At 37.6% G+C, this 17,781-nt stretch overlaps 1 protein-coding gene across 4 annotated transcripts in view; it reads right to left on the bottom strand.

The window, feature by feature from the left end:
* Positions 1-1,737: 1,737 nt before the first annotated feature.
* The window catches only part of LOC138821384 (myb/SANT-like DNA-binding domain-containing protein 2), a 29,071-nt gene continuing 13,027 nt past the window's right edge, over positions 1,738-17,781 (bottom strand). For 2 of the 4 annotated variants that reach the window (XM_070013572.1, XM_070013574.1), the window contains exons 2-4: positions 9,135-9,234; positions 7,328-7,388; positions 1,738-3,250 (exon numbers count right to left, since the gene is read on the bottom strand). In XM_070013572.1, the coding sequence (XP_069869673.1) occupies positions 2,398-3,250; positions 7,328-7,388; positions 9,135-9,234 (1,014 nt within the window). In that variant the 3' untranslated portion in view covers positions 1,738-2,397. Of the gene's footprint in view, positions 3,251-7,327; positions 7,389-9,134; positions 9,391-13,067; positions 13,158-17,781 lie in introns of all 4 variants that reach the window. The other 2 variants (XM_070013573.1, XM_070013571.1) reach the window with 2 other exon arrangements.

Here is a 17,781-nt window from a genome sequence, read left to right as displayed (position 1 = left end):
AAAGAAAGTTGTTAACATGAGGAAGGGTGAACAAATGTAATCATGCTATTCAGTAGACACTATGTGGAAAATGTAACTTGTGGGCAGGGATGAAAGGGTGACAATAAAAGGGGTGACATTGTGGGAAAAAAATGTATTCATTACCAGACTTATGAAATAGTAGCCTCTCTATATCTGAACAAAATTATTTTTAAGTTGATTATTAATATGACCATGTAAGTTCATAGTATGGTAAGACTTCTTCCAATCACGTATCTCAGATCTTCCTAAAAGTTTCCTGAGTTGTATGAATATAGTGTCTGTCCCCCCTGAATCAGAAGCTAATTAATTAAGGCCTCAATAGTCTATTCCTGGTTTTTAACAATGCTGTTATTCAGCAACCTCTGTTCTGTCCAGAAACAGGATTCTCTGTATCATTAAGCTACTTTTTTTTTGGCATGCCTTTTTCCAATGCTTGGTTTTGTCCTCTTTCCCTTACCCAACCAGTTTCAAACCAAATGGTAAAAACACTGCTAAAAACACTGCTCTCACACTGTCATCTTCTCCATGCTGACTCATCAGTTGTCCAGTGATGCTCCATTCTCAGGAACAGTAGGTAGGTGCAGAACATCCTCAGTGTTCCCAAAATGTCCTTCCCTAGCCATAAAACAGCAAATAGGATGGAGGGGGAAAAAATGCCTGAAGTACTAATATCAGTTCTGGGATTGGTCAGTGTCAGTTTTGGAAATGCCATGTAATAATCTTGGTAATAATACTTTTTTTTCACTTAACACTAACTACTATGAAAATCTACTGCATTAGGACCCACAATTTCAAATCCCAAAGAGACTTATAAGTTCCTAAGGCTCTGCCTTACAAGCCACAAATAGGGCATTTATACTCTTCCAGAACTAGCACCTATTTTTAGTAACTCACATCAGAAAAAAGCCAGCTCCATAAGCCCAGACTCAACTAAGCATTAAAGAGCCAAAAGGTACCAGAATCTGAAATCACTGATTTGAGATCAGTCAGGTTGTGGGGAAAGAACATTTTTAACAATGTAAACATTATTTTTAATACTATATTGAAACTGGGAGAATTACAGCTTTTACCTGGACTTGGAGTAAATTAAAACAAAGCACCTAAGAGGTGTTGGGGATGCACTAAATTAATTAACCTAAGAAGTTCCTGTCATGAGACCAAAGTGATCTTGCCACTGCTCTAAGCAGTAATAATAGTAAGCTATTCTTAGCCAAGAACACTAACCTCCAAGTAAAGTGGTGGCTAATTCGCTGGAAATTTCTAAAAAAAAAAATTGAACACAAGTTATCTTCCAAATGGAAGTGTGTGTGTGCTTAATGTTTCCACTGGATCCTTATTCCTGTTTTAAACACAGCAAGATGACATCAAGTTTCTATCTGTACCTGTCATGTGATTTGTCTGAGTACTGAGTATACAAACTAGGGAGAAATGAAAGTCTCTTACAAATTTATGTTCCCAAGATCAGAAGGAATATCCTTTTTCTCAAAAAAAAAAAAAAACAAAACACCACCACAAATGAGATATATTCAGAGATCTTTGGCACTCAGACAAGAAACAGCGATCATGGTCAGTGGGATATAGAGCGAGTGCAGAGTGATCTTGCTTTGTTCATTCATAGCAGGAGAGGCAGAGCACTGTCCCCTTCACCAGTGTGGTGGTGTGGGTGTGGGTGGCCACCCTGCTACAGAAAGCGCAACTATGCCAACAGATCAGGAATTACTTTAATACTTTTAATATATAAAAATTTTAAATGGCAACACAACCATAAAGTTGGTACATCACAGAAACAAAGGTCTTTGCAGGCAACACTGATTGGAAATAGCAAAAACACTTGGTTGGTGAAAAAAATGAAACTAAATTATATACAATTGTAGCTAAAGGTGATACTGAAAAAGTCTTACTTACTGTGACTCAAGTTTTAACTTGCCATTATCTATTGCTTATTTATTCAGGGTTGTAAATAATACTTATATAGAGACATAGAGATGTGTAAAAATGAAACATTGTGAAAAAAATACAATTTTTCAATTTCATATGAAACTCAAAGTATAAGTTTTGTCCAATATGGAATGTACCTACACTTGTTTATATTAGGGCTCTAAAATCCATTTAAAAATTGTTGATCTTTAAAAAAGAAATGACTGACCCACCATGCAAGTCCACTGGATATCTTGCTTGCTCAAAATGAGCGTTTGTTAGGTGAGGTCTGTTTTTTTGCCCAAGTCTACTATGATTCCTTAAGAGGCTGTACTGGCCCATTCGTGGAGAAAGTGTCCATGAAGAGTCTGATGGCAGCATCTGGATGAGGGTGGGCAGGATACCGGGAAACAAGTAGAAGAGGGAAGGATGAGCCCACATCCTTATGAAGGATGACATTCAATTGTTAAATTTCAAGGGGTATCCAATGGCTTTTTCCAGGCACTCAACTAAAGAGCCAGCGGAAAGAAAATCCCTCTCTACTTCTACAAATTTGATATAGATGGATTTGGGAGAAACTCCAGGATCCACAATACAGTTCTGAGACAAAAACCCATTAATACCAACCCAATCTTTGCTGAAGGTTTTGGTATTTGCTTGGAAATGTAAAAACAAGCATTGCTGAAGAGTCCTGACCTCAGCAATCCCGAGGTAGCAATAGATAATTCGGGTGGGCTCGATTTCCACCTGTAAGGAGGCTTGTGCTGAAAGGCTTTCCAGGTCGACCCGGCCTTCTTTTCCTGGGTCTAAAGAGCGTCGCTCCAAGTGAGGTGTGAGTGGCCTTTCAATACATTCTTCATAGCCGATGGCATAAAGGCCTGGGCTTTTTGGAATCCCTCCTGGCAATAAATATTGAACAACATTCCCACCAGTTGGTTTGGAGTGGGCAATGGGTATCCAGTCAATCTCCATGTGCAGCTCCAAGCACCTAGCTTCACTAATAGTGATCTCTAAAAATTTGTAGTAAACGTTTTTCCAATTCATTTTTTGTACTCGAGTCATAATGATCCGTCCCTCAGGCTTCTCGGAGTTGAAGTACTCCCGAAGGCGCTTGCCAAGGGGCACCTGGGAGCTGATCTCAGCATAATGGTACCGGATATCCTCTTTCCAACGGGTATTATAACCAATTCCAAAAATGGCCAGTTTATTAGAAAGATGAAGTCTTGAAAAGTCTGTCCAGCTCTGAAACAGTTCCCATTTCAACTGTACTGATTCCAAAATTTGTACAATATTCTGCATAATGTCTCGCTTCCTAAAAAGAAAAGTAACAGTCAAATTCCTCCGGTGTCTAGAACAGTGCTATCCAACAGAACTTTCTGTGATGATAAAAATGTTTTTTACCTGGCTGTCTGATATAATAGCCATTTTACCCTAAATCCAAGAACATCCCCTACAGAGTTCCTAGGAATTTATTTTTCCATTACTTATATATTTTTTCCCCTAAAACCAAGGGTTCAAGCCCCAGTACACACACACACACACACACACACACACACACACACACACACACACACACACACACACACACACACACACACACACACACACACACACACACACACACACACACACACACACACGTTTAAGACAATGAATTGATATTATTCTAGAATACTTTCTGTCAAGGCACTATAAAGTTTATTTTGATTTTGATAAGATAAAAAATGCATGAGATTCTCATTTCACAGGTCACTCATGATTTGTAAACTGACATTTGTGCAATTTATATAAATATATAAGCATTTGTAAGTTTCTGGAGTATGGCAAAATTTTAACACTGTAAGATTGGTTTACTAGATAAACAAATATATTCTCTCAATTACAGGCCTTAGATTCAAAAGCACTCAACAAGTGCACTCACAATCAAACAGGCAAGAAAAATTTGCTAACAGATTCTTTCAAGGAGGTTTCAGACTTTTGTAATAAATTCTTGTAACTTCAGGGAAACAGCTTCTGGAATTTTGGGGGGAAGCTTTACTCTTATTGTCTGTACTATCTAGTCTGCCCTGTTATTTTCCCAAACTTGCTCTGTAAGAAGACAAAGAGCTAACATTTTGTCATCAGCTGCTTCTTGGGGCCTAAGCCTGCCCTGGATTTTACCCTCTACCTATTAGTTAGTCTTGGAAGCGCCTCAAGTGTCCAAGAGTGGCCATCTAGATGAAATCACTGTGTTCCAAGGGAACTAGTCCTCTCCTTGGGAGCCATGAAAGCACTCCGTCACTTATGTTGGTCAATGCCTTAAAGGAAAACTTTCATAGCCACATTTCCTTGTCCTCTTCTGAAGTCATAGCCCTACAGCAGGAATGCAATAATCAGATACCAATAGTGACAGTTCTGAAGAAACTACTGCACTGGGGAATAAATGACCTCTCAGGAAGCTAGTTAGAAAATCTTGTTCCTGAGATGAAACCTGGAAAAGGGCAGCACAAACTAGATAGTTCTCTAGAGCCTGTTGCCTGCCCTGCTAAGCGAGCTGGAAGCCAATCTGAGCTCAAGGGACATATTAGAGTCCCAAAGTAAGGGAGCACAAAGACTGTCTACTATACTTCCTGGTTTCTGCAGCTCCAGCCACCAAAAAAAAAAAAAAAAAAAATTGAAAAAAAAATTTTTAATTGGGGGGGGAGATAGGAAGGGATGGGAGGGAGAAATAAAGGAGGAGGCAACAATGCTTGATAAGAAATGTATTCATTACCTTGCCTATTTAATTGTAATCCCTCTGTACAGTATTTTCACAATAAAAAATTAAAAAAAAATTCAAGTGGTTTGAAACTGTTCACATCAACTCTGTGAAGTTAAAGTTTACATCCACTTAGATCAGCTGAGCCCCTCTATAGGTCTCAAGTGACTATAAAGGAGAAAGAGAAAGCCAGTAGCTCTTGTGTGTGGGGGTGGGGGGTGGGGTTTGAACTCAGGACCTTACACTTGCTACGCAGAAGTTCTACCACTTGAGCCATGCCTCTAACCCTTTTTGCTTTAATTTTTAGACAGGTCTAGCTCTTTCCCTGGGCTGGCCTAGACTGATTTTCCTAAATGCTTCCTTTTTATACTTGGGTGACTGGTATGCACATCATCACACCTAGCTTTTTCTGTTGAAATAGGAGTCTTACAAACTTCTTACCCAGGCTGACCTTGAACTGCAATCCTCCCAAGTTTTTGCTTCCTGAGCAGTTAGGATTACAGTGGTAAGACACTGCTCCCAGGTCTAATAATTCCTTGGGGTTTTTTGTTTTGTTTTGTTTTTTGTTTTTTTGGTTGGTTGCGGGTATTGAACTCTGGGGCTTGCTTGGGTGCTGTCCCTAAGTTCTTCAGCTCAAGGCTAGCACCCTACCACTTGAGCCACAGCACCACTTCCGGTTTTCTGGTGGTAAATTGGAGATAAGAGTCTCACAGACTTTCCTGCCCAGGCTGGATTTGAACCACGATACTCAGATCTCAGCCTCCTAATAGCTAGGACTGGTGTGAGCCACCAGCTCCCAGCCTAATAATTCCTTTTTTAAAATAGTAATGTTTCCTTTCCTTTGGTATGCTTTGATGTCATAGTCTTAAAGTTAACTAAATTCCACAAGTAATGGCCTGAAACATAACTGATTTTTGTCATAAGCTTTCTTTTTTGAGGGTTGGAGAAATGACTACAATTTTGGGAAATAATTTCTAATCCTTGAATGCTTACGTCTTCCCAAACATGGGACCAAGTAACATAGGGAATTCTTTAATTCCAAAGAGATATTTTGAAAAGGAAAACAGTTGCCGGTAAAAGGGTGATAGTAGTAGTGATTTGCGGAGTTAAAACTTCTGGAGCTGGGAATGTGGCTTAGTGGTAGAGTGCTTACTTAGCATGCATGAAGCCCTGGGTTCAATCCTCACTTCCACATAAACAGAAAAAGCTGGGCATGGTGCTGTGGCTCAAGTGGTAGAGTACTAGCCTTGAGCAAAAAAAGCTCAGGGACAGGCCCAGGCCCTGAGTTCAAGCCCCAGGACTGGCAAAAAAACAAAAACAAAAACAAAAAACCCTACTTCTGTGCCCCTGAGGTACTGCTTGTTATCTAGCACAGTCTTTTTCAACTTGCCTCCTTTTTTTTTTCTCCTCTCTCTCAGATATCAAGATTACATGCATGGAATGAAACACACAAGAACAAGTGGGTGCTAAGAATGCTGCAAGATTACCAGTTGGAAAATGGAGATCCCCACTTGCATCTAACTAACTTGTAATATATTCTCATTAATAAATTTCAACAGAAACTAACTTACCTATTGAGAACAACTGTAAGCCTAACAAAAAATGTTTAAATCTTAGAGGGAACAAAACAATTTTGTTCCATATCTGGACTTTTCACTCCTTCCTCCAGGAGCTACTTTCTTTTCCAAATGAGGAAATAGGTCATCTAAGTTCTTACTTTTTAAAAATATATATATCATTGCAAAGATACTGTACAGAGGGGTTACAGTTACATGAGTAAGGTAATGAGTACATTTCCTATCGAGCATTTTTTTGTTTTGTTTTGTTTTCTGTTTTTTTGGGTCGGGTCGTGGGGCCTGAACTCTAGCCCTGGGCACTGTCCCTCTGCTCTTCAGCTCAAGGCTAGTAGCTCTACCACTTGAGCCACAGCGTCACTTCCAGCTTTTTTCTTTTTGCTTATGTGGTGCTAAGGAATTGAACCCAGGGCCTCATGCATGCAAGGCAAGCGCTCTACCACTGAGCCACCTTCCCAGCCCTCCTATCAAGCATTGTTACCCCCTCCTTTGTTTTCCCCCTACCATCTCTTCCCCTCCTACCTCCTCAACTCCTCCCTCCTGGCCCCCCTCCCCCAGGATGTAAGTTCATTTTCAACATAGTGTCTTGTACATCTTGTTACATAAGTTCTTACTTTTTGATTTCCAAGTTTTAAGACTGTAAGGAATTTATATATTTATGTGGCTTTCTTATCATTTCACCTACTCCCAAATATGCTTAAGTCTCTGTGATTCATCTTTTTATCTTATTTAAAGATCAAATTTAACTATTAAAATATAGGTAAACACCATCTACACTATTTTCATCTATTCTTTCTTTCTTTTTTTTTTTTTTTTTGTCTTTTCTTTTTTGGTACTGGGGATCGAACCCAGGACATTGCACTTGCTAGGCAAGCGCGCTTTGCCACTGAGCTACATACTAGCCCCTATTATTTCTTTTTTGCACTTTGTAAAATTCTCACCATTTCAGGTTCCTGCTGGAAATTTTAAACTAATGGGAGGAGGTACAGCTGAACTTTAATGTCTAGCTACCCACCGATTCTCCCAATGCCAATAAACAGGCAGACCCACGTCATGCAAAGGTGAAGCATTTACTTACTGTGCTTCTTCAGAAGACTCTTGTTTTATTTTTAGTGTTCTTTTTGTGACAGGTATTTCATCTGAAAAGCAAACAATTGAAACAGATTATATTTTCCTAAGTGATGGCAAACATTTATGTAGATAAGCAGCTATATTTACTGCGCATTCCATACTTTGCAATACTAGGCCTGAATTCTGATGTCCAACATTGTCTAATGCTAGTTTTATAAATATAACTCTTATATAATGAGATGCATACATTTATATGCAAGATCAGAAACCAGCTCCACAAGTATAAAATTCTTCAAGGTCACCAGGGGATTTCTGGCTGGGAGCTTAAAGCTTAATTTCACTGCAGACATGATTTTAAAGGAACAAAAATGAAATAATTCTGTTCTACTTAGATTTTCTGTGTAGGTTTTACAGAACAATTATACCCCACATATCAGGATCAGCATATTTTGCCTCCCCCTCCATGCTGCCAAAGGTTTGGGTGACTTAACTCTGTAGGGTAAAATCAAGGTTGTAGAATAACAACGTAATATAGACCTTATTGCTATTGTGAAATTAAAAAGTAGTGATCATTTTGGTAAGTCCTTCATATTTTTTTAATCCTTAACTCTTACCAGTCTTGCAGTTTTATAGCCTCTTTCTTCCAATATTTGAGACTATTTAAAAACCATATTTGTAAGAGACTTATTATCAGTTGATCCTTTATCCTTTTAATTAGCATTTATCTACCATCAGGAAGTCTGTAAAAACAGAGCCTGTAGACTTGCACCTTATGGAAGGGAAACAACTCTATATATGACCAATCTACACATACTTCCTTAGGGGTTGTCTGAGTACCTCACTGAAGATGAAGAATATTTACTTTAAAGTAAACACTGATTATACACCTGGTTATTTAGTATATAATGTTGCAGCAAAAACTGGATCAGTACTTCCAAATAATCAAAATCAGAATTGGAGTACTTAATGCAAAAAGAAACTAGCAAACAAGAACACCTTAATCGTGTCACACAAACTGAGACCTGATGACAGGGAATTTCATTTTCCGTTTTGAGCATATTCACTGTATATAAATCACAGTATTCAGTCATGTGGAAACCCTTAGAAGTATGGTAGAGTGTTATCACTGACACCGACTACATATCAACTCTTCTCATTATAAACCAAGACTTCATCTCATTTCTTGTTCAGATTAAAGTCTGGGAGGGGCTGTTTTTCAAATCACAGATAGAATGAATGGAAAGATTCACTTACGGTAGTTGGGCCAAGAGTCAATATTATTTTCAGGGTATTTAGAATTGTGTAGGATTCTACCTGTCATTGAACCTTCTTGACTAAGAATTAATTATTCTGCTTTATCACACACACACCCAGTCCTCCTTGGGCTTAAACTCAAGGCTGGGGCACTGTCCCTGAGCCTCTCTGTGCTCAAAGCTAGCATTCTACCACTTGAGCCACAATGCCACTTCCAGCTTTTTCTGAGTAGTTTACTGGAGATAAGAGTCCTACAGATTTTTCTGCATGGGTGGCTTTGCACTGTGATCCTCAGACCTCAACCTCCTAAGTAGCTAGGATTACAGCCAGGAGCCACTGGCACCTGGCAATTCTGCTTTTAAGAAGATGGTCTCCAAACCTTCAAGTACTAGCTGGCAGTCTGAGGCTATACCAAAGATACTCATACTGTCCTAAACAGACTGGTGATTCTTGTGTGGACAGGGGAAAGAGTACCAGAAGTCATCATCAGATAGAACATGCCAGGACACATACCAAGCAAGCAAACACACACACAATGTCATATCTACTGATATTCTTACCCAATTCCTGATCTGTTGGATAGCCATGGAGATCCTGACTGTGGTTTCCCCAGTCCTCCTGTGAATAGTCCTCCATAGTGCTGCCATCTGACTCCAGCTCCTGGTACAAGCCACTACTGTTAATAAGTACAGGCTGGCAGGGCTGAGCATCCCATCCTCCCTGACCAAACACCTGTTCCAACTGTTCAAATGTGTAACTGCTCTTTCTTTTCCCAACACCATGTTCTTTCACCCGACTGTAACACCTGCGAAGGGTCTAAGACACAAAGTCTTTTGTTATTCTTTAAAGCTGTACTTCCTCTTCCAGGTAAGGACCACAGATATTAATTACTATTAGACAGACACAGACAGACAAACATAGACACATTGTTACAAGAATGCTAGATTTCAAATTCATTACATTAGAAAAAAAAACTAATTTAGCATTTACTCAAACATGTTATCAATCAAACAATTACTTTGCAATTAATTATCAATTAAACAACAAGAAACATTACAACATTATTGCATGTACCCATACATATATTTTATACTCCCTCCCCCACTTAAAAAGAATAAAGAGGGGGAAAAAACAAGAAATACCAGCCAGCCAATAGGATGCACACCTGCCACAGAAAAGAGAGAGCTGCTATGTGCCCAGAATTTGGAAAAAGCGAGGCAAGGAGGACAGAAAGAAGAATTTCCCAAAGTAAAGAATACCTTCCATACCCTTGATTCCAAGAAGAAATACAGGGCAAAAACAATTTCCTACATAAATTAGCTAGTAAAACATATTACTTATATAGTCTGTATTCCTTACTAACGCTACTAAAATTTAAAACTGAAACCAAAGCCATATTGGTGTCCCAGTCTCAGACACTGTTAAGAAGCAACACACTAATACCTGCAGACAATTCACTAGTCTCCCAACTCAAAATGATAGCTAAAAGCATCAAAGCCAGTAGAACAGTTTCTTTTGGGGGGGGAGGAGAAGATGGGGAATTATTTGACTTTTTTCTGCCACATAACACACAACAAATAAATGTCATTATAGAAGCCCATAGACAAAACCTGGAACGCTTCATTATCTTGTCCAACCCTTCCATTTTTGTCATTATTTTTAATGGATATTTCTGATTATTAGCTCAGTTTCCTGAGTTTAACAGTACATCTTATGCTATTGTATGTATTTCAAAAAACAAAACAAGGACTTAGCTCCAGCTTCAAAATTAAGCCACATTCAGCCTCTATTCCTTGTCTGACTCTGCCTTTTCTGCTCCTTCTCATCTCTTTACTGGATTTCACTCTGCTTTTTCACTCTTTTCAAAGACAACAGTCCTTTTCCTTGGTGGGCTCCCAAATACTTTCTAACTCAACAGTACAAAACCAGGTCACCTCTGACTTAATTCATAGGCATTACTAAGACTATAAAATTCTCCTAAAAGTGAGATTACATTCCAAAACCGATATTGTACCTACGCTCACCAAACTAAAATAACTCCTGATAATTTTTATAGAACTTCTGTGCAAATATAGTATCTTTAAATTCAGTGGACAACTGACAAGATACTTTAAAAATATGTTCCTTGAGGCCAGAAATCCAGACAAGCAAAAGGAATAATAAAAGGATAATATATATAAAGAGCGTCTTCAGACATAATTAGAGCCACCCGCCCTTGGCCAGCCAGCCTACCCCTGCATAAGCACCTGTCCCATTTTCCCTTTCTTGACGTCTTTTCTGGTGCCTCAAATGATGTCTTAGAGAACTGAGGTTTCCAAAAATACACTCTCTTTTTCTTAAAAACATTTCTTTCTTTGCATAAAGGACAGTCACAACCATGCAAGACAAAGCTATAGAAAACAAACTAGAAACACGAACTTTGGAAGTATGTGTCATAGCCAAATCTTCAAATGGAAGGAGACAAATAATGCAGCAGATCTGACTTTCTACATATGCCCCTTTCCCAGCACCCTCTGCCCTCCTCAGAGGGATTGGAATTTCAATTGCAAACATCCCCTGCCAATTTATTTTTATCTCATCATGTCTAGTTTTCTGCCTCCAAGAGCACCCCAACCACTCTTTCCAACTCTCCAAGGACCATATATGGAGAGTCCAAACCCTGTCCCTTTCACCCTTCCAAAGCTATAAATGGAGAGGGAAACCATGCTCTGCTCATTACTTAGTGGCTGCCTGGAGAAAAGCAATCAGTACACAAAAGAACCCATTCAGCTGTCACTGAGGGTTATTTCAGAGGTCAAGGAGTAAACTAATGGTCTTTGGAAGAAAGGTATCACTTTTATTAGCAAGTAACACAGGCACAAGCAAAACCATCAATTTTTGATAATATACACACTAGGAAACAACAGGAAAGAAAACTCACTCTACTTAATACCACCAAATTGAGCCCAAAATTTCACTTGGCTTATATAATTGACTTAAACAAACTTACTGACTATAAGTCCAACAAGAGCATTTATCTGTAAATAATACAATTAGCCATATCTAATGATTATAGTTAGGTAAGAATCAGGTGATATATCTTATATTTCACTAGAAATGACTAACAGATCTTCCCACTTCTTACTTATAATGTACTTTTGCAATACACTTTTATAGTGCAATATGCTGACATGTAAAATATCTACCAGATGCCTGAAGGAAAGATGTTTTCAGTAACTTGTAAATTTGAGAGTATTCTGGTCCACTGCTACATTAAAATGATTTCCAAATTGATTTTACTGTCTCAAGATACAAATGAATATATGTAAAAGACTGCAAATCCAATATTTGTATAAAGACTGCAAATGCAAAGAGAAGAACAAAAGAGAGAACAAAACAACAACCAAACACCCCTAAACATCACTTGTCTGCCACCATAAGAAACACTGGGATTCAGTTAAACTTGAGAACTTCAAAGTGAATAAACAGGGCATATGGAGACTTTCCAACTCTTACCACCCATAGTAAATCAGAAAAGGTTACACATTCCACATTTTAAATTATTAACCAAAGCATGTAATTTTAAGGGTGGGTGTCTGTGTCAACAGTCATAAATAAACTAACTTAAAACTCTACTCTAAAGCTGAAATTACAATAATGCTCCAGAATCTAGGGAAAACAAGGTCACATCTTCTATTCCAGAGAGCTACCAATTCCAACAAGAGCCTCAAATTAGCTTTCTTGGAGAAACAGGTCCTGTTCAACTCTGTTCCCTCTCCTTTTACCCTCATTTATCTCAGAAATTATAGGAACTTAAACTCTACTTGTTTTCTCAAAGTTAAGATCTCAAGGGGAAAGAATTTGCTTAAAATTATTAAAGACTATACTTTTGAAATTAAAAGGTATTGGTAGAAATTTCCTCCAATAAACTGATACTGTCTTCTTGTCTCTTCCCTGGAGGAAGAGCTGTAAGAAAATCCATCTTGAATAAAGCCACAGGAAGAGCGACAAGAAGTCAAGAAAATCTCAATAGAAACTCAAGAATAAGTAACAACTGCATCAATGGGTCAAACCAGAGAATTTCCTGGGTATTTGAGTTGGAAGAAACACCAGGTGAATCCTTACTAAATCCACCCTATCAAGCGTTTAATGACTTCAAAAAGAAAAGAAAGAGATGATGTTCCACTACCAGAATAAGGAGAAAAATAAGATGGCTGACAACCAACAATTTATAAAGCAGTGAAAGTTTGCCAAAGTTTAAGATTAGAATAAAAGGAAATGAAAGAATAAAAGGATGACATTCATTGTGGATGAATGTATGGAGGGATCTATGGGGGAGGAGGGTAGGTAAACAAAGGCAGGAGTTTTAGATTGGCAGGATTGGGGGTTTAACGGCAGCAATGCAGAGAAAGACCCAGGGTTACAGTACACGTAACATTAAATACAGTGCACAATGCAGCTATCTTGCCAAAGTAAGTAAATCCAGTATTGGGTTGTATAAGCAGAGGAATCACATGTAAGCTATGGAGGTGGCTCTTCCTCTCTATTCAGCACCGGTGAGGCCACAGCTGGAGCACAGCATTCAGTTCTGGGCATCGAACCAGCTACAAGAGAGGGAAATTGCAGAGTTCAGAAAAGGGCAAATAAAATAATGAAAGGCTTGGAAAATAAGGTTGATAAGCAGGGCCAGTGGTTTCAGCAAAGCCCTTCCTGACATTACTAAGCTACTTTTGAGGTGAAATCAGGATTACTTTAGCTTCAGTGTCTTCCAGGAAATAGGAAGAATTAAGTTCTTCCCTGTATGGGAATGTAGAAAAGAACTAAACAAATCATTTAAAAAAAAAAAAAAAAAAAGCATAGACCAACCAATTATATTACTGGTTCTAAAATTTTCTCTAAATTTTTCCATTTATACAATCATAAAATAACCACATGACAAAACCACGGTTCTAACAGAAATGACTGTCAGTGGGACAGAGCATATAATAAGGAAAAGCTACATAAATGTGCTATTTAGAAAACAGTGCCTTGATCAGTCTGAGATGTCAGATGAAAAAGTGGATTTTTAGGAGGACAGCTCAGTTATAATAGCAGGAGACAATGTTATAAGAAAAACCAGCAGTGAAACAGATTTAAGTGTAGTTGTCAAATTGGCCGTACTAGAAGCAAATTGAATTATTTACCTTAACCCTCTGTCAACTAATCATGTTAAATCTGTAATTCTTTTCACCCTAATCATTAGAGATAACACTTACAAACAAGGCCTTTTTTTTAAAAAATCACATATTATTCTCTACAGAGGGAGATTACACTGGGGATAAATTTCCAGTGGCTGATTTTTTTTTTATAAAAATGTTTAAAACAATAGCTCAGAGTAGGCAGATGGGTATTTTGAAGCAACAAACATCTTTATGAATTTTTTTCCTTTAAACTAAGGTTACTACCGTTGTAGCTATTGCTATTCACTGTTAGTTAATTGAAGCAACAACAATATCGAGTATTTTAACATCTTTAAGAAAGACAGTCTTTGCTTAGCTGTATGTTGGTACAATGAGTAGGAAAAAAAAAACCTTAAATAGCAGAAATTAATCAATTAACACATTCTATGCACACTAAGAGAGATGTTAAAATAAAAGTATAAATTTCTAGTCATATTTTTTTATATGGAGTTGTAACTTAAAAAGTCACCTAAAGAAAACCATCTGGGGTTGGCAGAACTCTTATTATCTATTTGATTAGGTTTTCTTGTACAATGGTATTTGGAAACAGACTTGCCAATTATCTAAATCCTTTTAAACCAACAAAACCAAAGCTGGGCACCAGTTATTCATGCCTGCAATCCTAGCTACTCAGGAGTACATCGACTCAATGAGGAGGCCATTATATTATGTAGATTCATCTTCCGTGAATGAACGTAACATTATGAGTCAGAAACCCTAAAATAAGGTACACTTAATTTGCTACAGGCTTTATAAGATATTCTAAAGATTGGCACAACCAGTTTACATACAATTAACTAGTTTGCTCAGCATCCTACTCATTTTGATAAAGCACATCAATATTTTTCTTAAAGGATAAATTAGCCAAAGTCCTCTCTTTATTTCCTTTCTCTCCCTTCCTTCCTTCCTTCTTTCTTTCTTTTTTAAGAGACAGGTCTTGCTACGTTGTCCAGGATGTCCCCAAACTCTGGAGATGGAAATATTCTTCCAAGTCAATCTCTCAAGCAGGTAGTACTACAGGTGTGAACAACCACATCTAGCTTTCCTGTTTCATGAGGAAATGATTTCTATCAGTAAAGGTAGGAATGCTCTTTACTCTTCACAAAAATATAGCAGTTTTTCCACGTGTTAGGCAAAAAAAAAATCTTTTTTGTAAAAGGGTAATTAAGCAATATTTTAAAATTCATACCTTATGGTGGTTACCTCTTCCAAGTAACAATACGTTATCACCCATTGTCTGACTTATCGATATAGAGGTCAGAGAAATTACTCAAGGTAACAACTTAAAACAAGAAAATCCACATATCCCAAAAATAAGAACAGGAAAATAACTCCTGACTAACTACTTTGTAAGTTCCCATGACTAAATTCTCATGTCCTACAATTTCAACACTACTTGATGACTCGAGTGTCTTAGGAATAGAAATGGCTACTCACCCAAGTCACAGACTGAACTATTACTCCACTCAACTTCCATCATAGTCACCTATATCTTCATTACTAAGAATGGGTCTCAAATTTGTCATTAAATCATATGACTTCCCTGTAGCTCCTGATGCCCTTCATCCCCTATCCATATCACTTACTCTTGCCAAATGTCTCTTCAGAAAACTTCCTGTAATGATGTATAAGGTTCTACAGGAGTGGAGGCTCTAACTGCAAACCAGGCTCCAAAGAAGTTTTCAATGGAAACGAACATTAAAGATCATCTAGTCCAAAATCCTTGCTTAACAAACGAGGACCGATGTTACCTAAGAAATTATTCTACTAGATTCGTCACATGACAATGATTTAATATATACTTACTAAATAAATAAAAAAAAACTAATTTTAAAGTAGTATATCACTAGCAAGGCAATCAAATTTTTCTTTGCAAAGGAATCAAAGAAATTCATTATTTAGCTACAACAGATTAGCTTTATAAAAAAGTACAAAACAAGACAGGGCTTCTGGTATCTTCTAAAAAATGCAAGAGTTAAAAAAAAGGTAGAAAATGTACATACAGTTATAACTAGCAAAGCAAATTGTTTTTTAACAAGGGAGAAAGGAAACTCTGAAATCAGCCCTATCCCAATTTTATTTCTTACACCTTACAAACAAAACAAATAAATAAAATGTTCAAGAATAAAATCAAGAAAGGAAAAGACTCAATTATTTTCTGGACTTAAATAGGGACAAACAGAATGACCATCAGAAAGAGCTCTCCCTGCCTGGAAGTTCAGTCTTGTGGGAAACTTTCCAGGACTGACTCCTATCAGCTTGCACTTCACTCATAAACAAGCTATGAAAGATTCACTCTGTTTATAACTAGTCAGGACTATCTTCATAAGTTAAGATTCTTGCATAGTATATGTAATTCAGGAAATTTTTGTTTTCAATGAATAATGAATATCAAGTCCTAGGTTGCTTCATGCTAACTGCTGAAGGTCTTGCCCATTCACATTACAAAGAGAAAAAAGCCGCCAAGGAGGGCAATACTGACAGAAATAAACTTTGCCCTCTGCTCATGAACAAAATTCATGTGACCACACAGCCTTTAGCTCTATACTTTTATGCTGCACATGGATACTCACAGAATCACCTGAAGTTGTAAAAACACTCTAAGACTCACATCTAGGCCACATGTTTATGTGGAGGAGCTTCTTTGGGATGCAAGAATCCTTCTAGACATAGAGTCCTAAGGGCTCACATGCTACCTGCTGTATAATGAGGCACCTGGGCCTTCCCTATTTAGAACAAGACAGGTTAAATAAAAAATTAGTGCATACTTAACACTTATTATAGGAAAAAACAGCAATGGGTAATTATAGTACCAAAGACAGGCAGATAACATTTGTCAAGAACCTTCTCCTCACCTGAAACAGGGCCAAAACCAGCTTGGTAAAGAAGTGACTTGCCTTACAGGTGATTTTATTTCCTTTTTAAATTTATCATAATTATCTTTAAGTAGTTGTACAAAAGGGCTTTAATTCACCATATCACTATGAGTACAATGCATCCTGACCTATTTCATCAATCTCTAAAGTTGCTATGTTAACACCTTTTTCTCAAAACTTCACACCTTGGGGCACTAACTCCAAATGTTAGTCAGATAACATTAAAAAGTTTTTAACTTTTTAGTACACGGATACCTAAAAATATAAAATCAAGATAATTAGTTAAACAGACTAAAAGATTTCCAGCCTAACAGGAAAACTAATCCTTTCTAAAAGTCTCCATACAACTTTCATCATGAACTAATTGTTCCACAGATAACCAAGTATAAAAATGAAAGTTGAACTGCCCCTAATATGTACACTGTATATGCAAGCACAGCTTTGTACTGCTTGCCAAATACAAGGTGACTTTCTATCAATAGACTACTGCTTAAAAAGGAAACTGAAGCCAGGTGCCAGTAACAAGCCTATAATCCCAGCTACTCAAAGAGGCTGAGATCTTAAAATCATGGTTTGAAATCAGCTGGAGTAGCAAAGTCCCCCAGACTCGAGACTCGTACCTCCAATTAAACACCAAACAGCCCAAAGCAGAGCTGTGCCGCAAGTGATAGGCCAGCCTTGAGGAAAAAAGCCCAGAGACAATGTCTATGCCCTAATTTGGCACCAAAAAAAAAAAAAAAAAAATTGCTCAGAGCAGATTTACTCCCTTGAAATGGTAGGCTGCTTTATTTCTTCACAAACTGACCATATGATTATCTTAATTTTGTAGTTCAAGCCCCATAGTACTTAAAAATAAAAACTAAAAATCAAACCTTTTGCTTATGTGGTTCATTAAATCGTGATAAAATAAACTATTTCCTGAGTACTCTCAGTGTGCTGAGATCTGAGTTATACAGTCTACATTTATCACTCCTTTTCCTTACAATGGTAAAACATCACAGGAAACAAACTTGGACAGTGTGTGTAGGGTTTTTTTTTACCCCCAGGTGGCTCTTAGGAACCACATTTGAGACTGAGACACAGGGCTGAACAAAGGAAAGAACTGATAAAGGACATTTTTGTGAACAGGGGCC

Source organism: Dipodomys merriami, unplaced genomic scaffold (assembly GCF_024711535.1).
Source record: "Dipodomys merriami isolate MVZ:Mamm:240054 unplaced genomic scaffold, mDipMer1.0.p SCAF_91, whole genome shotgun sequence".
In the NCBI taxonomy this organism is placed as follows: domain Eukaryota; kingdom Metazoa; phylum Chordata; class Mammalia; order Rodentia; family Heteromyidae; genus Dipodomys; species Dipodomys merriami.
The sequence above is the reverse complement of the archived record's forward strand: the minus strand, read 5'-3'. Positions and strand labels throughout refer to the sequence as shown.